This window comes from Sinocyclocheilus grahami, unplaced genomic scaffold (assembly GCF_001515645.1).
Source record: "Sinocyclocheilus grahami isolate Dianchi unplaced genomic scaffold, SAMN03320097.WGS_v1.1 scaffold59.1, whole genome shotgun sequence".
Lineage (NCBI taxonomy): Eukaryota > Metazoa > Chordata > Actinopteri > Cypriniformes > Cyprinidae > Sinocyclocheilus > Sinocyclocheilus grahami.
This window is the reverse complement of record NW_015505238.1, coordinates 686,857-712,230: the sequence shown is the minus strand read 5'-3', so window position 1 is coordinate 712,230 and position 25,374 is coordinate 686,857. Positions and strand designations below refer to the sequence as shown.

The 25,374-nt window shown below is 38.5% G+C and overlaps 1 protein-coding gene across 1 annotated transcript in view; it reads right to left on the bottom strand.

The window, feature by feature from the left end:
- Nucleotides 1–25,374, bottom strand: part of LOC107584397 (MAGUK p55 subfamily member 7-like) — a 166,697-nt gene that overhangs the window by 18,634 nt on the left and 122,689 nt on the right. The window contains exons 8-15 of the mRNA XM_016270999.1: nt 20,015–20,121; nt 19,601–19,675; nt 17,100–17,296; nt 16,070–16,134; nt 10,829–10,849; nt 10,708–10,722; nt 9,263–9,304; nt 1,998–2,168 (exon numbers count right to left, since the gene is read on the bottom strand). Coding sequence (XP_016126485.1) covers nt 1,998–2,168; nt 9,263–9,304; nt 10,708–10,722; nt 10,829–10,849; nt 16,070–16,134; nt 17,100–17,296; nt 19,601–19,675; nt 20,015–20,121 — 693 coding nt within the window. The remainder of the gene's footprint in view (nt 1–1,997; nt 2,169–9,262; nt 9,305–10,707; nt 10,723–10,828; nt 10,850–16,069; nt 16,135–17,099; nt 17,297–19,600; nt 19,676–20,014; nt 20,122–25,374) is intronic.

The window sequence follows — 25,374 nt, the reverse complement described above, 5'->3', positions numbered from 1 at the left end:
GGGGGGCGCCGTCCAACCTTCTCTCAACACTCCCTAAAACACTGTCATCATGTCTTCATATTATCAGCATCAACATATTCTACTAACTGTGTCCGACAAATAACCTTTCACAGTTCTATGTGTGATTAGTTCACAATTAAAGCTTTTTTGGCGAGATTTTAAGCTGGGCACTATGCTACTTGTACAGCACCCTGCCAACTGCTCAGATGTGTAAAAATTATACTTGATAGTTCTAGGAAGAAACAACACAATGCAGCCCAAATTGTAATGTTCAATTAGAAAAGTCCAGACAGAGATGTTTGGAAACAGAAACAAAATTCTGATATAAAAGGAAAAAGAATCTGATCCATTTTTTTGAACCGACAGCTCCTTTAGATCATAATTTTCCTCAATGGTCATTCTTCTGTTCCACCGTTATTCTGTCTGGGTCTATATCAACTGGAATCTCTTCAATCTTAACTCAAACATGTAGAAAAAAACAGATCATTTGCTATGTTAAATAATCAGGTTTCAGTTAAAACACTACGGTGGGCTTGCGAAGCTGCGCACATGTTAAATGTGTTGACTTTGGCCGCTCGATTAATATGTATCCAAACAGATAAGATCTTGATTCGTCTGGAAAGTCGTTTGAAACCCAACCGCAAACCGTGGGTCAGTCGTGTTAGAGAAAGCAAAGGGAAATAAGACTATTTTGTTCTGGGGTGATTTTGCTTGACCCCGTTGTCCGCAGACAGGGGTAAACACCTAATGGGAGTGTAAAAGTTTAATGTGCTTTCAAATGAATCACTTTCATTCACAATAGCAAGAAAGCACAAATCAAAGGGTACAAAGAGAAGTGTGGGGAAAAAGATTCAAATGGCAGCATTAGTAAATGCAATAAAACAACCGACAAGAAGCATGACAAAGACAGAAAAGAAAAAAAAATAATAAAAAAAAGTGCAAGCCAGGAAAAGTTAAAGCATGACCTCAAGGGACAGAATAGCAATTCAGACTCGGAGAGAAAACACAGCAGACCCTTTTTCTACATCCTTGGGTTTGTCACGACTGATACATCCATGATGCTGCCCTCCACCTTATGAGACAAAACTGAAAATATTTGTGTTAGTTTGACCGTATGAGTTGCAAATTACCAGAGGGGCATCCTGACAGTAGGAAAAGCTTGATTAATTAAACAGACAACCTTATGCACTCGCTCACACAGGCATGTGAATATACACCCCATTAATTACATGCACCAACAAAACTGTGATAGAATCCATATGCCGTGTTGCGTTCACAAACACACAGCCTGGTCTAATGCGGTGAACCTTGACCCTGTGCTACCTCTCAAAGATTTGTATGTGAAATATTTTATACACCTGGTCAACATTACTTGTCAGTATATCGATGAGAAGAGGTTAATGCAGCATTTCAACATTATAGAAAACTAAAACAAAAAAGGAATCTGAAACCCTCAAGCTATCTGTCATACAAATCTAATTGACTTTTTATTCACACTTTTATGAAACACTTAATTCATTGTTCGGGCCTCTATATCCTCTGTCCAGAATTTCTGGCAAACAAACACCAAATCTGACATTCGAATATCTAATATCATTTCAAGGTTTTTTCACTGTAAAGCTGACGTCTCACTGTGGTTTTGCCCTCGCTGTTCCCTTGAAAACAAGTGTTAACAATTCTTTGGTGAATAATATTAAGGAGGAATAAAATGTTCCAATAGAACACCAGCGCTGCAAATGAAGTGTCACAAAGATGAATTAATCCTAAACCGGTCCCGTCAGCTCTAGGGGTCTTTAGAGGGCCGGGTTGAGTGAGAGTCCCACAGCAGAACAGGATTTATAGGTTACAGTAAAGTGCTGTTGTGGATAAAGCACTGCTTGTGCATAGCCTCAAAATAGCATTGTTTTGAACTAGGCCTATTCCTTCTTTGTATTTTTACATTTCTGAAAACTTTTAAGTGAAAATCACTTTTTATATACCAAAGCTGTTACACTTACCAACCAATACGACAAGTCTGTGCCTGTCTCCGTGTTTTCTGCGGTAGGCGGTCACCTCTTCATAAGTGGGCACATCAGCTGTGTCGTACTGCTCACTTCTCTTACATTCATACATGGACTTATTGGTTTTCTTATCCCTTCTGCTGAGACGAAAACTCCTCCGAAGACCCGCTGGAGAGGAAGAGAGAAACAAATAAAGACAAGAACAACAAGCGTGTGTGCATTTGAGAATGAGTATATAGACATAGAAGTCTTAATGGATCTTAACACACTTCTACACTTACTCATTCTTTCTTAAGACATTCACAAGCCTTTCACCCTGCCTCCTGCACCTGTATTCAGTCTGACTTCAAACTTTTGAATGGTACTGTACAGTACATGCATATTCCTTAGCATCTTGAGCCACTTTTAAAGGTGCTATATTAATGTTTGTGGTATATTTGTTTTTCTTCTAAAATATATATTTTATAGTTATTTTTTGACTATGTTCTACATATCCTTCGTCCCCTATGTGTTCATTCATCCGATATTTTGGTGTATTGGTTACTCTTTCATCTGTCAAGTGCTTAGGTCTATTAGTTCCATATCACATTTTACTATATCTAAACCCATTCCACAGAAAAATCAGCAAGGAAATTACGAAAAACGTCCGCAGATTCTGTCTGGGCCCGATCATAACAAATTTTCCTGTGCGCCATCATCATATGAACCGACTTGTGGTTCTTTCATCCGCGTCCAGGTAACAAAACGACCAGACCGAAATATCCGAGGCGAATTTCATGGGGACACGGCAGGAGGTGGGCTATTTCAGGACATGGCCATAGCTATGGGTGGTTTTTTCATGCCCTAAAAGGTGGTAAATAACCTCACCATAAAACTTCCTGTCTGATTACTCTGGACAGCACCAGTCTGTCTTTAATGATCCCAGACTGTATCAAAACTCAAAATGTACCCCTCATTTAAGCAGCCCGGTTTTATATTCATGACAGATGCTAGTTAGTCTAGCACAGGCCCAAACCAGAGACACCTAATACCCCATCTCTGCACAAGGCATTTTCCCTTCCTGCCTCTACTGCGTTTTATTTTTTTAAACTGTGATTAATGAACGCAGGGATATGATGCAAGATGCCCAAGTAAGATTACGGCACTAAGAAAATTATGGACTGAGAAGGGGAATGAAAAAAAAAAAAAGCCCTGATCCAGTCCCCCTTTAATACTTTCCACAGCACCGAGAGACCGCGGAGCGCAGATGTGCGGCCGTGGACAGATCCTGCATTCTTTACAGCTTGTTCTTTTCCACACAGTCACCTAATAAGGGCTGGTGGGGACCTACGCTGGCATACAAATGAAACACACCGTAAGTCAAGCGCCCACTGTACCACAACACAAGTATTTGTGTAGTTCCACAGTGAGGATTTGGTTACAAGCTTTTAGGACAGAGCATTCTTCCACTCAGGCTAACCTGTGGTCTCTGCTGCTCGTGCCAAAAACTCAACCCTGACTGGAGCAAAAACATCAAGAACTGTAGGTATGAAGAAATATAGGTATGATTATCTGACAAATATCAACATCATTTGATGGGGAAAAGGTACCAGTTGCCAAATCATTCCTTTCGAGAGGATATGAGGGTGACCTTTAGTAAGCTGAAACACTGAGTGGCTTGTTCCATTCAATTTTCGTACCCTTCAGTTTCGATAGTTGATTGGCTCTGGCATCAGGAATCTCCATTTTCCCTAAACACAGAGCAGGTGCAAAGCTTTTATTACGGCTGTGCCTAGTCAATGCAAACTGCGGTTTACTGTCTGAAGAGGATTCGTAGTCGGGACCCTTCAAAATCACTTAAAACAGAACAGACGGCTCCATCCAAATTGCAGAAATATTACTTTCCATTTCAACGATGATAAATAAATCAAGGCTCAGAAAGCAAGCAACTCTACGCCCCCTCTTGAACCCCAATCCCCATAACTGATTGAGGCCGAATAATAATAATAAAAAACATTAAAATGATTCCATTCCAGTCCGAGCAGAAATGTTGGGCCTGCTTCTCCTTAATTCTCTCTTTTTCCAAAGAACGCAGCTTTGTGAGACAAATCTATATGTGGGGTGACAGAAGGCAGCTTGAGTATATTAGAAATGCTCAGCCAAAGACCTTCTGGTTCAGGGATGAAGACGAATAAAAAAAAAAAGAGAGAAAGCCAGTTAGCCAAGGACAGTCATAAAATTCCTTTAACTATATTCCATCTCTTGTAGGGGAAAAAGTGTCTTTCTGTGCACTCAGACAAACGGTTTACCAACTCCAGTTATCTCTCAGCATTCCCACAGATAAGCACGAACTGGCTGCCTGGATCCAGGGGAGAAGATGGATAACCATCACAGGCAACGATTAAAGAAACAAGTATTTAGTAGTGCTATTTGAAATATGTATTGGGCACTGCTTTGAATCATGTTGAACTCGTTAAGAGTGGCTGTCTAGGGGAAACAGTGTAGGAGTGGATTCCATTGTGGAAAGTCGTGTTCTGCCCAAGTGTTACAGGCTTGCACTGAATACAGACTCTTCGTTCCTGTTGGACGGAGGAGAGTAGACTTGAATCAAGGAGTGATATTTTTTTTCTCTGCCCTATCCAAAATTCCAGATTTAGAGAAAGGATTAACATGTCTTTGATCCACTCTATATATACATATACATACACATATACACACACACACATATACACACACACACACACACACACACACACACACACACACACACACACAGACTAAAAAGCTGTGTATATGTGTATGCAGTTAAAGGGATAGTTCACCCAAAAGTCATTTATTACTCACCATGTCGTTCCAAACCTGTAAGACCTTCGTTCATCTTCAGAACATAAATTAAGAAATTTTTTATGAAATCCGAGAGCTTTCTGACCCACCATAGAAGGCAAAGGAACTACCATGTTCAAGGCCCAGAAAGGCAGTAAGGATATTGTTAAAATAGTCCATGTGACATCAGTGGTTCAACCTTAATTTAATAAAGCTACGAGAATACTTTTTGTGCAGAAAGAAAACAAAAATAATGACTTAATTCAACAATTTCTTCTCTTCCGGGTCAGTCTTTGACACACGTTCATGAGAGTACCACAACGTATGCTGTAGTTCCGTTGCAGTCTATGGAGGATCAGAAAGGTCTCGGATTACATCAAAAATATCTTAAAGGGGTCATATGATGCGATTTCAAGTTTTCCTTTCTTTTTGGAGTGTTACAAGCTGATTGTGCATAGATAAGATCCCTGAAGTTGCAAAGACTAAAATCTCAAAACCAAAGAGATATTCTTTATCAAAGTTAAGACTCTGCCACGCCCCCCTAAAACGGCTCGTTCTAACATGCCCCCACATATCTACCTCACTATGTGGAAATATTAGCATAATGCGGCCCAAATGTGCACGCAAAGAAAGAAGGCATGGTTTCAGTAACCGCAGTTAGTGTTGAAGCAGCCATGTCAGGGAGATGCTGTGTGTTTCTAGGCGAAAGCAAAAGCACTTTATTTAGCCTTCCGAAAGTAGATGCATTTAGGAATCTTTAAGATTACTTACAACAGAACAGCAATGCATTTTATGGATGACCGTTTCGTGAACCTAAGAGAGGAGGTAATTCTGACTTTGCTATGACAATCTGGCACTTCTGAATCAGCTACGGTTTGTTACGGTTCAAATGCGGAGTTTTGCGCATCGCACGTGTGAGAGAGGGAGTCTTAACCGTGGCTTGTGTACTGCAAACGCATACCAGCTTCATCTGTGTCTGTCACGCGACTCTGTTCCCCTTTCGGGCTCTGTCTTTACATTTATTTCGAATAATTAACGACTTTTGGGTGAACTATCCCTTTAAGAACCGATCAAATGTATATCTTAACTGTAATGCAATGTGCTTCAGATAAATGCATTTATGCAACCTTTTTTTGTACATAAGAAAATGTAATTATAGTAATTTATTTAAAGACAGAGCCACAATTTGCTCAGTGAACCACTGTTTAATGAAAAAGAAAAACAAAAGCTATCATCCATCTATCCATCCATTCATACCAGACTGAATATATATATACATTATTATTATTATTATATACAGTGCATTACATAAATATAAATAGCTAAAAGTATAAAGTAAATGTACGTATATAACCACAAACATATTTAAATATTTAATGTATAGAATTTTGAAATAGAATACATTTATTATTATTATTATTATTATTATTAAATACACAAAAATCTAACTTTTGTGAGAGGTGCATGTATACAATTCTTAAGTTTAGATTTCTTATGGGAGTGAGATAACTTAATCTCCATTTGTGAAACAGGAAAAAACTCATCTAGTACAGTTTGTTCTTATAAGGACAATGTCTCGATATATGAACTACAAAAGCATGGGAACACTGCTTGATGCATCAATGAAGACACATATACACAGTCTAACTCACAGACAAACAGAGTGGGCTGCTAGGTCAAGCCGGTGCAGTCATCACTAGCTGGTTTAGTAAGTATCTGAACTACAAATCCAATAGGCTACAGTTCTGCTGTTAGTCTCATCAATCACCTGTTCCTTCCATCAGAGATACGAAACACCCACACGCAAACATCATCAACAGACACCAAACCTATTCACTGAACCACTGCAAAGTCTGGCCATTCCTGACCCCCACAGACGGACGGCCAAAAACTGAGTAAAGGACATTGAGACCATAATCATCCACTACTGGCTACAAATCAGACGAACAGATGCCCATTTGCTCTCCATGTCCATAGCTAATTCAAATCTGGTCTACCATACATACAAAATTAGAGACACTGCCAAACGACCCCTCCAAATTAAAATCCCAGTGACTTCAGTCGATTATACTAAAGTGTATCCACCTGAGCCGAGGTCAGTGTGGGGAAAAGCGTGGTAATCGAAAGCTGCACACAGCTACAGGCCTCGAGGCTTCTGGCCCCGGTGCTCCTCCTCCAGGAGTGAACCTGTGGACAGATGAGATAAACTAATTTTGGAAATGGAGCGTTTTTTATTTCAGTCTAAAACACGTCTCCATTTTTCCATAACTCCTGCCTTAATTGGATTCCAGAGGCTAATGGCTTTCCCAGCTTTAGCTTCTCCCCCCAAATGTTTTCATTTTTTTGTTCTTTCTTCTGACTCCTGTTGACTTTCTTCCCTGTTTCTACTTCTCCAAAATTGTGGTCGCCCTCAACCTGCAGAGAGGTCATTAGGATTAGCCGATAACTGCAAACCTCATACCACCATGTGTCTTCACATCATACCACATCACATACTTTATGCAAAAATGGTTCGGAATGGTTTCGGAAATGTTTGATATTTTGAATTGATTTTAAAAATATCTTGCTTTCATCTGTTATGTGTTTGAAGCAACTTGAAAATTTGTTAGTATGTAATTCTCAGTCATTTAATGTATGATGCCCTATTTTACACTGTAACCATTTTAACACCCATCAATTGTATGGTATAGTGTATTGTACTTTATTTAGCACATTTTGGAAATCTTATTCACATAAATACTGTATGTTTCAAAATGTAATTTCTACCTGCGATGGATCAGCAGCCATTACAGCCATTATCAGTGTCACATGACCCTTCAGAAATTATTCTACAGTAATATGTTGATTTGATGCTCATTAAAAAAAACTAATTAATTACTTAAAAAATGCTACTGACCCCAAACTTTTACATGGTAGTGTACATGGATGGAAACCCAGCTATTACAGTTGTTAAATGTTAGTTCCGTCTACCCTCCATCTTCAAAGCAACTTTTCTGTCATTTCACACACATACATACACAAACACATGTGCACTGTTTCAGCTGAAAACCGTACTGCTGATGTACATGAATGGATGGCATACTTGGGATTAAGACTAATGCTCATTGTACGCCTGACACTCCTTCATCCTAGTGACACAGGGGGAACAGAACTAGCAATGCATCCTTGTTATACAGTCTTACATCAATACAATTACAGGTTCAAATCATAACAGCGAATTAGACCGTAGGCTTTAAAGAGGTCAATGTTTTCCCCTTCGACATAAAAAAATATATATATAAAAACACTAATAAAAACTTACCCTTAACTTTTGAACAGCAAAGTAGCTATACAAATAAACATTTAAATTCATATTATACTGACAGATTCATTGAAATTGAAGAACAAAATAACTGATTTGCACAAATTGGTGAATAGGAAATGGAAAACCTGGAGTAGATCTAGAATGGAGTGATTACAGAACACTGAGGGGAAATTGCCGTGAACTGAAACTGAAGACTCTTGCAAATGATAAATGATTTTTGTACTATTTGAGACATTTAATACTTAAAGGATCCACTGAAACATTGTACTTTTTGCGGCCACTGAACAGAGCTGTCCCAGACGGGCATACTGTACAACAGAGTACATGAGTCTGTGCGGTGACAGATAATGAGAGCGCTACAGCACACTCATTTTCCACACACTGACGCTAGAGATAGAAACCAGACTAAGGCCTGACTGAGAGCTGGCCTTCAAACAGTCCAATGTCCAACACACACCACATCAAGAGCCTGCCGGACCTCCACCACAAAGCCTGGAAATTAACCAGTGTCTTTAACTGCAATATGTTTAACATTCACAAAGAGCTATTTAACCTAAAAACACAGCCAACACACAGGAAAATCAGAAAGTACAGCTGCTCAGGGCGATTGTATGAGAAACTAGTGCACATTTGCCTCGATTTTTATTTTTTTACCACAGGACTGTAGAGATTACTTCGATTTCACTGATATCAGATATTTCAGTTTGATTTTCCGCTTTGCATTGCGAACGAGACTTAACAACACTCAGAAATTGCTACTAACAATAACAAAGTCAATCTTAGATAAAACATACAAAGCACATGGTAATGACCGTGGCAACTACTGCAGGAAAAAAAAATACAGACTGAAAACGCAGACTGCTACCACTTATAAACGATGAGATATGTGAAGCCAGAAGGAAGCTAGACAATGATACTATAGGACATGCAACAGCGTGCAGCCACATGTCAAAAAAGATTTTTGTTCGCAGACACACACAGAGAAGGAGAGCGAGAGGGAGGAGATTGAGAGCTAACAGCTAATGAAACTGTTAGGAGAGAATGACAGAACGGGATTTACAAACTCTTCATCATTAACATGAATCAGACAGAAGAGAGAGGAATGATATGGGACAGAGGACAAACACATAATCAAGCATAATCAAAAAGAGCTCACCAATATGGAGTCCACTTAAATAGGAGGCAAACTCAGTGTCCTCTTCAAATTATGAAAGGCAGAAGGAATCAGGACAGATTTATATTAGAGAGAAGTTAGGAACACTACTACATACTGAAAGATGAGCAAAACAAAAGATTGTCAATTTGAGTTATAGGTATAAAAATAAAACGCACAATGACCACAGTAACATTTAAAGGTTTGGGATCAGTATGATTTAAAAAAAAAAAAAAATTATCACATTTATTCAGCCAGGAGGATGCATTAAATGGATCAAAAGTGACCTTAAAGACTTTAACACTGTTAAATAAAAAATATTCTGTTCATCAATGAATCCTGGGAAAAACTGCCACTCTCAGAAAAAAGGTACAAAATCTTTCAAAATGTACTAATTTGTATCATAATAAGGTACTAATATGCAGCCTTTAGGTACTAATATGTACCTTTAAGATACTTAAGGTGTACCTTTGAAAAAGTACCACTCCAGTGACAGCTTTCATATATCTGTTTTTCCTGAGAGTGTGGTTTCCAAAAATGATTAATCAGCACAACTGTTTTCAGCACTGATACTAATCAGAAATGTTAGAAATCAGCATTTCTGAATGATCATGTGACAGTGATGACTGGAATAATGGCTGCTAAAAATTCAGCTTTGCCATCAGGAACAAAAGAGATTTTAAAATACATTAAAATAGAAAACAGTTATATTTGTAATCATAATGAAATTGTTTTACAGTATATTTTTGAACAAACAAATGCAGCTTCAATGAGCATAAGATACTTTTTTCAAAAACATTATCGACCCCAAACTTTTGAACCATTGTGTATTTTACAGACAAACACAACTATCATATTTCTTAATCAACTGATCCTCTACAGCCGAACCAGGTGGATGGATCTATTGGCAGTGCTCAGATTCAACATTCATAACTTTCCATGTGGGCCATAAACTTCAAATTTCTTTTGTCTATTAGACACAACTCATAATGCATTCAATACATATCTTACAGATGGGATGAAATAAGTTATTCAAAACAGCTTTTGCATCTTACACAACAATAAGACTATGAAATACTGAGGGAAACATTCACGTTCAAACTCACATTCACACGGTCTATCATGAAGAAAAACTAAAATGTATGGGATTCCTCTGAACACTCATACTAATATCATTTAAAGGGTAAGGCATAGTTGGAAAGGCAAAAAGGGATGTATTGTGTGCCTGTGAGTGCATGTCTTTGTGTATGAGAGAGATACAGTATAGTGAACTCTTGGCCCCTTTACACACCCTGCTACGCTCCATTAGGTGGTTGTGGTCCAATGAATGCTAATCAACCATGTCTTCATTGTTTGGGTACTCTGTTACCACATACAGGGGTCCCCAGCCAATGATCTAATTTCTATGACATCTAATAGGTGAATCAGAGTTAGTCTGAAAGGTGTACCTTCAATGTCCTCCACTGGGAAAGCAAAGAAAGGAATATGATAAACATAAAAAAAGATTAAAATCAGATCAAGAGAGGGATGAGGAGAGCAAAAGAATGGAGGAAGAAGAAACTGACCTACCCCATTCAACCATGTCATCATCTTATGAAGGAAAAAATAAACAAAAAGAAAAGATATAGTCATGTGACTGGAAGTAAACATGATATTTGAAACGCACTGAAATTCACAAATTTAAAGGGACAGTTCAACAAAACCTATTTTACTGTCGTTTACGGTTTTAATGAAAGTCAGTGGGATTCAGTGTGGTTTTAACCCCAATGTTCTTCAAAAAGTATTCTTTTTCACAAAAGAAAGTGAGTCATACAGGTTTGGAACAACATGAGGGTGACGAATTGATCACAGTTTTCAATTTTGGGTGAACTATCCCTTTAAATGTCAAAAAAATGTAAAATTGTATGTTTATTTTCTATGAAAAGTCTTTAGTATGCTACTAAGTGGTAAACCATCGCTTACCTCATAGGAAACTAACTACCGAACAACTCACATTCATACAACTAACAGTTCATAACGGCAGAGAAAGTGTTTTTGAGTGTGCATGTGCAGGCCTGAAGACATGAGAACATTTGGAGTCACTTTAAAAGCTTCCTCCAGTTCATGTGGTCTCAATTCTACTAAACAAGCTTAAATCAAAACACACACGAGCAAAGGGCAGCATCTACACAGCCTGCCATACACATCCACACAGTCCTGCCAAAAAAGCAATACCATGAAGAGAAAGATGGAAGGCAGTAAAATATTTTGTGTGCTATCAGTCAAGTGAATCCTTAGGCATCTGCCTTCTTGTCGGTGTGACCCAAAGGACCAAAAAGACAAAAGAAATAAAAAAAAGAAAAGAAAAGAAAAGCAGATCTAAGGGCATGTTTAAAGTCTGAGACAAGAAGTGAGGCCACTAAGCTTAGGATAAGAAAAAATATACAAAGGAAATGAGTATGATTTACAGGTGAAAATGGATAACCGTCACGTCTGTCATAATTACTGACAGTGGATTTCAGAGAAACTAAATCAGAAAAGAACTTCACTTTTCAGTAAAACGTGTCCCCAGAATCCATTTTTGGACTTGCATGGTACCATAAAAGATATACTAAATTGGACCGAGCAAATATGAAAACAAGATTATTGAAATTATACACCATTATACATGACACAATAATTCCAAAAAGATAACAGATGCCTTTTGCCTACAACAATTTATAAATTAATCTAGAATAGATGATTAATACAAATAAGTGGGGATGGTGAGTGTAGATTAAAGGGTTGCTTAACTGTTTCCATATCTACAATGATTACAGAACAACTGGAATGACAGTATATCTGATCAAACAAACAAAGGGCAAAAACAAGAGTGTGTGCAGAGGCAGGATAGGCCTACCAACTCACTATGTTTACATACACAGATTTAAATCAATCCCACTGTAGATTCCACATGTACTGTTTATATGCGCCCCATGTAAATATATCAGTTGACATGAGCATATATCCTGAAGAAAATTGTTCTACGTGCAATGTGTCAACACTACAATAACAAGAAGCTTGTGATCAGTGTTCCTGAAGACGTTAAGGTTACTAACTGATATTAGGTTGCATGAGGATTATTAACTGAAATTAGGTTGCATGTAAAAGCAGCTAGTCTAACCAACAGACACAATTTTTTCAAAGATGCAAGAGGAAGAGAGAAATGTTAATCATAAGAGAAAAAAATAGATTACGATAAGATAAGATGTATTAAGAGGAATCCACTAGTAAACAATATACAGACATTAACTGACTAAAGGTCTATAGAAACCACATACTAATACTATAGGGTTGGTAACTAGAAGGTTGCAAATTTGACATTTCTGTGTAAAAGGGATTATTAAACAACAACAAAAAACACACATATATACACACATATATATATATATATATATATATATACACACATACACACACACATATATATACACATATACACATACATACACATATACACATATATACACATACATACATATATATACATATACACACACACACACACACACACACATATACACACACACACACACACACATATACAGTCACACACACACACACATATATATACACACACGCACACACACACGCGCACACACACGCGCACACACACGCGCACACACACGCGCACACACACACACACACGCACACACACGCACACATATATACACACACACACACATATACACACACACATATACACACACACACACATATACACACACACACATACTGTATATATATAAAACAATTCTTGCTACGTGTATTGCGTTAGACTAAACGAGACTTGCTGGTTTTGATTGCTTCTATTGTCCTCATTTGCAAGTCGTTGTGGATAAAAGCGTCAGCTAGGTGTCTAAATATAATGTAAATGCAAAGATCATTTACATTTGGCAAGGCAAGGCAAGTTTATTTGTATAGCACATTTCATACACAATGGTAATTCAAAGTGCTTGTGCTCCTTCCTTGTAAGGACTGAACCAGCAACCTTCTAGTTACTATTCCTTAACATTAAACTACATCAGACAAACCTATATGTGCACATGATTCAACTACAGTATAGTGTAAGGTACTGTGTTGCCAGCCCTTTTAACCCCTTATTTGAGCAATTCATGAGCATCTACTGGATAATTACTATTTTTTTTGAATCCCTAAAAAATACTTTTGCCAACAAAATACTTTTGAACTATAAACAACTGTGAAAAACATACTGGTAAATCCATTATTTTTAAGATTAATTTGAAAACCATGATTTGTAAATGATTTAACAATTTTCTATGATAGTGGAAACACACAGTTTTACTTTCTGTACCTGTCCAGGGGTGTGTGGTTTGTAATGGATATGAAATACAGCCTCAGCTAGTGATCATACTGTTCTGATAATAAGGCTTTATGTGAGTGCACATATCTGCAGTGCAAAGCACTAGCGTGTGTTCAGTCATCCAAAAAGAGCCCCTCATCTCTGCTCTTTGAAATATGGGCTAACGTCACCGCACTGCAGGCCAGCGGACAGATGGTCTTACTCTTAAAGCACACGCTCACACGGTTTCAAACAAACAAACCTCTTTCTTCCAAGCACACTTATACGCATCTATACCTGTGTGAGAACACATTTGGATTGGTATTGTATATGGTCTGATTCTGGTCAAGTCATACATGGAGCTTTCAGTTTTTCTTACAAATTCCCATACGTGACGTGATTCTGAAAATTCTACACTTGAAAAGTTGAATAAAAGCAGCACGTTAATATTACTTATGCTTATTTGTTATAAAGAGTCTACAAAAACGACAGCAGTTTCATGACTCCTGGGGTGGTCCTGGAAAACTCATCAAGAACCGATACCTCAGTGACATGCACATCAACTTTTCCTTCTCATTGTTTTAAGCAGCTGATAGAGTAACGGACAAAAATGGAAGAGGTGGGAGGCCGAGCATGTGGCATGGGGACAAGAATCCAGAATGGCTGTATTATTCAATCAAGTGTATTTGGAGCTGTACGGATGACGGCAACATGTCGAGAGTGTTGCTGTGCGTCTGTCTCGTGGTGAGTCTTAAGTATGCCCATGTGTAGAGAGTAACCCAGCACAGCTCCGTAAAGACCCCTGCTGTCAGCCAGTGGGAGATTAGAGCTGTAGTGTACAAATACACACACACACGCATGCAATAATAAGACATGAGAGATTTATGGAAACAAGGAGAGGAAGCTTATGTCCAGGCGTGCATTAACACACATGTACATGAATACATATGTGTGCACATATCTGCCTGGCACCAATCAGGGGAGTCTGGGCTCCCTGACCGCATTCACTTCACCTTGTACTTCCCAACCTTTCCTCACTCTCATTTAATCTTTTCCGGTTGCTGTTCTTACTATTTTTCTTTTTTTTCCTAGCCATTGCTTTACACGTCATAGCATCTGCAATACATGGGCCTCTTGCATATGACAGTTTAAAGATCATTACTGCAGTACTCCAGGAACAAAAGGATGAGAATATACAGGGCTCAACAATAAGGTGGCTTGCAGGCCTGATGTCAGTGAGAAAGTTTTTCAGGCTATTGCTGCATTACCAACGAAAATTTCACATTCAGTGACCTTATACATCAATGTTTTACAGCAGTGGTTCTCAACCTTTTTGATTCAAAGGCCACACGCTATCCAACATATTCAACATATTCAACACGCCTCCTTCCCTCTCCCCATTTAGGCTATGATATTTCCAGTATTTCTACTGTAATTATGACAAAGCTGTTTTTTTTCAACTTTTTAATGAACAGAAACAGAGTAAACTGAGTAATTTAGGGTGGAATTTTTTTTCCAAATATTTTATATTTCAAATATATATACTAATAAGAATATATACATACATATATACATACACTACTACGAATTTATTAATTTAAAATGCTTTAAGCTTTGAAGTCATCCTTCGGCCCCGGACCACTGGTTGAATGAGAACCACTGTTTCTGTGATTTTATCAACACTGTTTTTGCAAATTATAATGATTTGTCTCCAAAATAACGTCTAGCCATGGGTAAGATTTTGTCAAAAAAGCTAAAATGATTTGTAACCATCTTGAAAGTACCAGTAAACATGTTGAAAACAACAAACCGATCAGTAATGTTTTGCATCATATGCTATCATTTTCTAGCAAAAGTGTTTATGAAGGTTGCATAACATTTTAACAAGCACTACAAGTTTAAAAGAGAAATACACACACATACATATATATATATATATATATATATATATACACACCGTGTGTACGGAAAGTATTCAGACCCCCTTAAATTTTTCACTCTTTGTTATATTGCAGCCATTTGCTAAAATCATTTAAGTTAATTTTTTTTTCCTCATTAATGTACACACAGCACCCCATATTGACAGAAAAACACAGAATTGTTGACATTTTTGCAGATTTATTAAAAAAGAAAAACTGAAATATCACATGGTCCTAAGTATTCAGACCCTTTGCTCAGTATTTAGTAGAAGAACCCTTTTGATCTAATACAGCCATGAGTCTTTTTGGGAAAGATGCAACAAGTTTTGCAAATTTAAGGGGGTCTGAATACTTTCCGTACCCACTGTATATATATATAAACTGTTAATAATAAAAATCAAGTATTATTTTCATAGTGGGGCTGTAGTTCATAGTACTTATTTTCATAGTAGCCTGACTGGACTATCAGTAGCACGAAAAAAAAAAATCTTATTGTTGAGCCCTGCTGTGTATGAGCGTGTTTCAGTGGTTATTTTAGTTGCTGCGCGATTGTATGAGTGTGGTCCTTACAAAATCTTTTGCTGGGGGTTCTCTGAAGAGTCGTGACGGTCATGGGTCTCCAGGATGCCAACCTCCTGAAAGAATTGAGAGAGAAAGATAAAAAGCTAGAGGCAAATAAATCTACACTCACCAAGTCAGTGTTTGGAACTGACAAATGTATTTAGCTGATACGAGTGAGAAGCAATTTCATCCATCAAATCTGAATCAACCGACGACAAAAATGTAAGGGAGTCAGTTTGACCATCTAATACTTTTCTCACACTCTTTTATAACCAAAATGTGCAAACGTAACTTAATTAGAAATTTAGTCCTCGGAACCAGACTGACAAACCTATTCTGTTGCCGTGACTGTACCCATGCAGAGACATGCAATAAAACCATCACATTTCACGACCGTATGGGGATTACTAAACACTTCACCACAATGCAGAGCTACCTGCCTAAGTATCCATTAGTGAGTGAGTGTGTGAGCAAGAGAAAGAATGGTCAGCCAGAAACAGCACTTGCTACTGTACATGACAGGTTCAAAAATATGTTTTACAATTGAAAGTTACTTTTTTTCAAGAGAAATAGAGCAAAGAAACTATTATCTAAGGCAGCACACATGTGCATGCACGTCAGAGTCCACTTTACAAAGAACGCCACTGATGTGCAATTTTCCGTGTGTGGACGTCCAAAGTGGATGTGAACCAGTGCTATCACTGTCTGTCATTACTCATTCCAGCCCAGACAGCCACGGAAATCCAAAGTATTTTGGCCGAGCCCTCTTGCACAAAAAGGGAAAAAAAATGACAAGGAAGACAAAAAACTCAGAAAAGTCATTCCTTTCATAGTAGGGAGTGAAAGTCAGGTTGTAGTGGAGTGGAAGAAGTCTGGAATGATCGAGAGACAGAGAGATGGATGCATGACAGGAGAATATGATATATGAGGGGGCTGGGCAGAGGGCGGACAGGATGATGGAGTCATGGAGTGCTGTTGAATTTAAAACTGATGATAGTGGGAAGAAAGGAGCAGGGAAGAGAGAAAAGCATTGGCTAACCTCTCCTGAAAGTGTTTGGATGGGATGAGTCCTGCGCGCTGGTTGCCATCACCCTCCAGTTTGGCTTGCCACCAGGTGGCATCGTCCTGGCTCATAACCTGCAGGATATCTCCCTTCCTGAATGCCAAGCCTGCCTCCTTGCAAGGGATCGCCTTATCCTCAGCTGGATTGTAGTCAAAAAGCGCCTTTACAAACATCTGAAGAGCACGAGAGAGAGAAACAGCTTTAAAATGAACAACATTAAATGGATTAAAATGAAATTAGAGAAGGTTGAGATTCAAATCACATCTGCTCCGTCCTCTCTCTAAACCATGACCAAATAAAGGTGTATTTTGGGTAGCAGGCAGGCTTACTTTCCACACATACACACTGCAATGCAACAATTGGAAATTCTGTGCGATTCTCATTAGCGTTTTTTCTCTAACAAAGAAGATCATGAGGTTTTTAAAGGATTGGAGTGATTGTGCTGACATATCAAATGAATAAATAAGACAAATATGAAGGGCTATTGAGAACAAACGGAGACAGCAAAGTTCCCAAAGCGCAGAGCAGTGGCTTGTGTTGATTAAGAGAGCTGCATGTGCCATACAGAAAAATGATGTTACAGAGGAGAACGTTCCCCACAAACACACCAATACATCCTGAGGGAACGCTTCATCTCTGTCTAGCACTCAATCATTTTATTTTTTTTTATCCCTCTTACACATGTGCAGCCAATTAGCAGCACTTCAACATACTCATTACACGTGCGGAAAACAGTAAACTACGGTCACTGGATAACACACACACACACACACGGGTTATGACTAAATTCAAAACTGAAACATATTTAAACCATTACAGCACAGTAAAAGAATATAACAGACTCGCATAGAAATGGTACAGTCCTCAATTACGACACAACACTCAAAAGAGATGACTGTTTTTGCTTTATTGGTGATTAAATAAATTCAGCCATATAAACATTTAAAAAAATAAAATCTTACACACTCTAAACGTTTGAATGGTAGTGCATCTAAAGGCTGTGTCTTAAAACACTGACATGTCCACTTAGGGAACATTTTAAGGCATGTTCATGATGTAAATTTACAGTGGGTACAGAAAGTATTCAGACCCCCTTAAATTGTTCACTCTTTGTTATAGTGCAGCCATTTGCTAAAATCATTTAAGTTAATTTTTTTTCCTCAATGTACACACAGCACCCCATATTGACAGAAAAACACAGAATTGTTGACATTTTTGCAGATTTATTAAAAAAGAAAAACTGAAATATCACATGGTCCTAAGTATTCAGACCCTTTGCTCAGTATTTAGTAGAAGCACCCTTTTGATCTAATACAGCCATGAGTCTTTTTGGGAAAGATGCAACAAGTTTTTCACACCTGGACTTGGGGATCCTCTGCCATTCCTCCTTGCAGAGCCTCTCCAGTTCTGGCAGGTTGGATGGTAAACGTTGATGGACAGCCATTTTTAGGTCTCTCCAGAAATGCACAATTGGGTTTAAGTTAGGGCTCTGGCTGGGCCATTCAAGAACAGTCACAGAGTTGTTCTGAAGCCACTCCTTCGTTATTTTAGCTGTGTGCTTAGGGTCATTGTCTTGTTGGAAGGTAAACCTTCAGCCCAGTCTGAGGCGGGTTTGCACGCTTCGGATGAACGCACGTACAAATCTTCTCACTGCACGCGTGAGCTCGCATCCTCTGGCTGAGACTGGCTCTTAAATGTTTAAACTGGCAAAGCTTAAATGAGTTTAGCTTTTATATCAACGTGTGCAGTTCAGGTCTCACCTGTGCGCACGCGCTATCAGCACCCGGGTGATGACTGAATAAATGCTCATATTCCAGCATACGGCAGTCGCATTGAACCAGAGTGAATGGTTTGTCCAAGGTTTTTTTTTTTCTCTCATCGCTGTTGTAATGTATTGGGAAGCCAGAATGCGCATCCATCAACAGAAACATATATTAGCCAAACCCTGTTTGTTTGTTATTTATAGCAAACCATATTACAGATGCGTTGTCAGATTTAGGTTGAACTGCGGTCCTTGCGAGTGCCGAACCGGGTGTGGAGAACCATACGGTTCGATTTTTTTCCAAAAAATGTTCCACCCCTAGTTCTGACTCAAGTTTCTAGCAGGCTTCACATGAAGAGTGCTATTTGTGTGATGTGAATGAGTGACTATTAAGAGTAGCTATGCAGCATATACAGCATTTCAAATCAGTCATTATTGAGGTTTCATGTAGACAGCATGCTGTGAGTCAACTCTCTTGGTTTAGGAACAGATCGACAGAGAATGTTTGTAAGCTGGATGGGAGCTGAGAGGCTGACATCATTTAAAAATAATTTGTGTTGAAGATGAATGGGAACAAAAGCTTATCCATCAAAGCAGCAGCCCGTGGTACTTGTACAGGGAAAAACTCCCCCACTGTTTGAGTAAAACATCACATATAGGCCAACTCTTTTTCTGTTCATCATGTCTGATCAGCAATAGTGAGGATGAATTGTACCTTGGGCTCTTTGCTTTGCGCCTCCTCTTTGATGCCTGGGACCACTTTGAATGTGATGGCACCTTGCGACTGGGACTATAAACAGTCAAAAAAAGACAACATATCAACAATCTTTTAAGCATATAAAAAAAAGACAAAATTAATACACCAGTGCACATTATTCATTTCATTTTATATCTTATTTTTTCATTTTAAAACTTCCACTAGCTCTTTTTTTAAATGTCTGTTGAAATAGCCAGTGGGGAATTTAACCACTTTCAATATTAACTTCATAGCCTATGTGTTTCATGCAGTACATTAACAGTCCAAACATTTCCCTTTGGATAAAATCCCTTTTTCACAGGATTCTGTTCTATTACAGAAGTTAAACAACTGTTTCATGTTGTTTCATGTTGAATCTCCACATACACATACCAGGATGCTAATTATTTCCTCAGGCTTTTTGTCATCTACCGGGAAAGGAGCAGTATAAGTAGGTGAAATGGGACACAGCAAGTTACTTGTTTCATTCCTGAATGCATCTGTGAAATTAATGATTCACAGATGAAGAGCGTTAATCATTTAATTCCTGAATGAATCCCTTTTTGAAAAACGTATTAAAATTTCTCACTGATGAAGTCAGTCACTTATTTCGTTCAGTGACTCATTTCATAATAGGCAATTGCCACCACCTACTGGCATAAATATGTATAAAGACCCACTGACTTTCTGTGCGTTTGTGTATAGGAAAGTAAGTACTCGGAGACTGGAGTATGGCTAGATACACACAACTACTTAATGGCTTTAAATGGACTGCTATGACTGCCAAAAACACAAGCAGGAATGCAAAAGCACAATCTATCCATGGCACTGGTCTGCCAACAATATGCCAGCTCTGTGTGCCATCCTGCCGCCATACATACTCATGCGCTACTGTAACAGAGACACATGTGGTCAGACGCTGTCACCACACACACACACACACACGCAGCAAAATTAGACAGCGAGACTAAGACGGCAAGACTCCTAGCAGGGTGCATGGCTATTCACACACAAACATGTCAGACAGTTTGAGCTTCAGTCTGCCTTCTTTCACCCTCTGTTATCTGCATCAGTGTCTCGAAGGCTGTTATCATTTCTGAAGCATCCGTGACAGTGGATTAAGGTGCGGAGCGTTTCCTCCAGTGTGCATGTTTGTTTAAAACCTATTGCCGTTTTTACCTCACCTCATTTCAGGTGTCTAAAAGCGGTGAAAAAAAAAAACGACCTTGACAAACTTGTTCCATTGGCACATCAATAGGATTTTTAAAACTCTAGAAAAATTTTTTTTTGGATTATTTGATGACTTGGTCACCTGTAATGATTTTGCGATGTCATCGTCACGACTAATACATATAGCTCAAGGTCCTCCTCTGATGTGCTAAACACAGCTTTTAAGATGGAAAGAGCAGCCGTTTGTCGTCCCTCCCTTTAGAAGTCTTTGAATATTTCCTGTTGATCAAATAATTGGAACAATTTGGTGACCTGGGAGGACAAGGCAGCGATTGGCCCGGAGCTTTGGGAGGTGACAGAAACCAGTGATCAGCTTAGCTGTTACATCTCAATGTGAGATAAAACAGTGGTGTTTATGACACACATGAGGGAGATTGAGAGAGAAAGGGAGTAAAGAAAGAGAATTGGACCACAGATATACCATTTAATTTGGTAAAATGTGATAAAGTGAACAGTAGAATCAGTCCAAAAACTTTCCTTTTTATTCAAAACATTAATAATTTCAAACAAAACTAATCACTGAACTGAAGGTACAGTAGTCTATTTAATCGAGTGTGGAAGGAGTTTTTTTCCAGTGTGTTGGAACAGATCATCATTCACTCAACAAGGTTATTATTCATATCAATACATCATTACACACTCAACACTCTCTGGCTCATTGTGCAAGGCAAAGACTTTTTAGATATACATAATGCTTTCATAAAAGATAAAGGCAAAACAAAAACCAAGACAAAGATTTCGGTCACATCCAATTAGAAAAGATATTTCTAATATTATTCTAATGAATCTTACCCGTAATGTCTAACATCATTCTGCAATGCTAACACACTGATCAGAAGCCAGATACACAGCTTCTACAAACCTCTTGAGGCCTGGCTTAGAACTGCCCACAGATGGAAGGGCTCTAAGCAAACTAAAGTGATGTGCATTAAAGCAAATAAAATCTTTTTTGTCATTTACCCATGCAAATGACTGAAGTCCATTTTTTCTCTCTCTCTCTTGGTGTGAGAGCATGAGCTGATATTATTCAGGTGCAAGTTTGTCCTCTCTGCCTCAGTCATAACTGACTTCCTCCAAATCGCACATGCTGCTGAGAGAGCCATGCTACACTCGGCTGACTAACCAAACTCATCACGCAGGCATGATTTACCCATCAGGAACTCCACCTCTGTTAGTCATCCTCGCAAGTGCAACTTCATTCTTGCAGTAAGGTCACTTGTAATAGGCAGCCAGAGGAAATGAGCAGGTTCTTTGATTGAGCATTTTCAAGGTTTTCTTATTTCCTCTTGTTGCTGAGGTCTGCCCATTAAAACACGCTCTATAAATAGACTTTAATGAACAATTTTCCTCTGAATGTTGTGAGAGAGAGAAAGCAGAAACTGAGATGGAAGAAAAATTAAGCACGTTAGAATAAGAGGCCGTGGCTCCCTAAATTACTCATCAGTAACGTGACCCACGGCTGCCAGTTGTGAAGGTGATCAGCTCCATATGCTGAGACTCTTAGCACACAAATGCTTATGACTGTTATTATAAGGCCAGCCAAAAGTGGATGGCTTAATCTGTGCAGAGCTCAGAGCGCCGAGACAAAAGTCATTCTTCAAAGACGGTTCATCCATTGACAGATGCAAAAATCAAATGCATATCACCGCCACTCATGACTGTGTGATGACAGTAACTGCTCATGTGTACGCTTACTCACGACAGAGGCATTAGATGAAGACAATGAAGAAAATCTTTTCTTTTATACAAATACACAAAGACGATCTACAAGCACATTAGATGTTAAACAGATGCCGTGGGTGCCAATGGGTCGAGGGGTGTGCCTGGTTAGGAAGGCCCAATTAGCCCCCTCTGGTTGATTTCTACGCCATTCGGCTGCCAAAACGCACAATTTCTTTCTTTATAACAAATAAGCTGTACAGTTTTATATTTGAATTAGTTGTGTATACACACACACACACACCTATTCAAATTTGGGATTGGCAAGATTTTTAAGCTTAAATTCACTGAGGCTGCATTTATTTGATAAAAAACACAGTAAAAACAGACTTTTTGTAATATAATGTTGCAATTAAAAATAAGCTGAATATATTTTAAATGTCATTTATTACTGTGCTGGCAAAGCTGAATTTTCAGAGGTCATTACTCCAGTCTTCAGTGTCATATGATCCTCCAGAAATCATTCTAATAGGCTGATTTGGTGCTAGGTAACATTTCTTTTTATTATCTACTGCATGTTGAAAACAGAGGCACTGCTTAATATTTTTGTAGAAACCATGATACATTTTTACAGGATCCTTTTTTATGAATAGAAATAAAGCATTTATTTGAAATACAAATGTTTTATAACATTTCCTGTCAATTTTGATCAATTTAGTACATCCTTATGATGTATGTGCATGTGTATAATTTGCAGGTCTTTAACTTATGGGGGTCCACCTGTGCCAGCCAAGTAATGGTCATTTAGATTAATGGGAAAGCGATAGATTTCTCATGATATTATAGATCTCCTTGGTGCATAGTACCAACATATTAAGCTTTTTCGAACACACTCTCTGGCATCATAACTTTTTCAAACGTCATTACAATAAGAGTCTGAGGTTCAGATCATTTCAGCAGAACTTAAGCTCTAGCCATCAAGGCAGACCTGAAAAAACAAACACAAAGACCCGGGCAGAGACAGAGCGAGTGTTTGACACTTAAGTCACTTAAACTGGCGTGAAAACAAACAACGATACACACTCTCTTTAACTCGCCGCTCAAATGACCATAAATTACAGAGAACCAAATGGCTGTGTTTGCTGTAGATTTGGCAGGGAGAACGCTGGGGAGGAAAAGACAGCAAAAAGAACAACAGCGAGGTCATTAAAACGCAATTAGCCACAATTATCACAGCTGATTTATGCTACCTGCGAGTATACCAACAGGAAGATAAGTGTTAAACAGGGTAGCATGGTTATTAAACTTCCAATTATAAATGCACACACACAAACACAGTGAGACTCAAAACAAACACCGAGTCTGTGATGTTTCACTCCCTTTATATACTCTGACTGTTATACTGACCTTTCAATGACCTGCTCAGTAAACACTCAATGTTGCTTTAACCCTATTGCATTACAGTTCCATCATTAACAGGTATTATGTTGAAAAAGGAAAATTGGGTCTAATTAAGGTAATAATGGCTGAGGAATGCCAGGGTTTGTTCTGAAAACAGGACAGGCCTGACTTGAATGGAAATAAATAAGAATGACTGGAAGGTAAATGGGAATGGGTGGAGGTAAAAAGGGAATGAACAGGAGAGGGAAGTTGAGGCCTGGGATAAAACGCTGGATACAATCGTTCATGTCTCCTGCAGTATGACCCTGAAGGCTAGAAACAGTCATTTTATATCCAATGGGAAAACATACTCCAAAGCAGGTTTCCAACATCAAGTGATTTTTCCATCCAGGCTGAAACCTTAAAACTGCACAAAGCAACTAAAAATGGCAGCTAATCAGAACCAATGTTATTTTTAATATTATTTAATATGGGGTTTTGGATTAATATGATTCAGCAGTGGTTGAGCTTTTGCGATCGATGATGTTTAGGTCAAAACTTAGACAAAGAAAGTGTTTATAAGTATCAAAGACTGAAATCGATGCGTGTCTCTGTGGTTTCACACACTGGATTATCCATAGGTTGTCTTATAAGTGTTGCCTGTGTACAAGGAAACATCACTTTCAGAAGCCAGATCTTGTTCCTTCACCTACATGAGGAAATGCCTTCGAAAGACCAGCAAACCTTACTACACAAAGAACACAGTGTGTGCACTCGAGCACCTCCTGTGCACTCTGTAACAGGATATAGACAGAAACATGGACATTTGGGAAAATCAGAGCACACTATGCAGAGGAAGGAATGAAAGATTAGAAAAACAGCAAAAGGTGAGGAGAGAGGCCTGAACTCCACACTTACATAATGACCAGTGACAAACTCTAACCCTAATAAATCTGCATTTCAAATATTCTTTAAATGAATCATTTGTCTATTAATAAATGTATTAATTATCAAATTATTTTAAATAAATAAATAAAATGTTTATTCTGTTGACAAGGCTGTAGGAATGTATGAAGGAAACTTGTATGATCAGCCTAAAACTTTGTCTGGCCAACATTAGTCTATTACTGATCTCAGCAGGTAACGTGGGAGATGAGTGACACATTAGCTCTCAGGCCAACATTACCCTCTGATAGTGCATGTCAGTGTCTGTCGTCAACATCTCACTGGAGAGAACGTTCTCTTCCACTCGGAGCCATCAGGGCCATGATATATTTCTCCTGAGTACATAGATGTATCGCAAAAGCGCTATCACGTGTGCTCCCGTCTTTCACCCTAATCTAATTTGTGCATCCATTATTTCTAGAAAGTGACATTACTTTAGTGCTTTTTTATCACTAACCCAAACGGATGACCTTATAATTTTCCATATGCTTCAAAAGAAAAGAAAGAACAGATGAAAACCTTAAGCAGCAAAAGCTAAC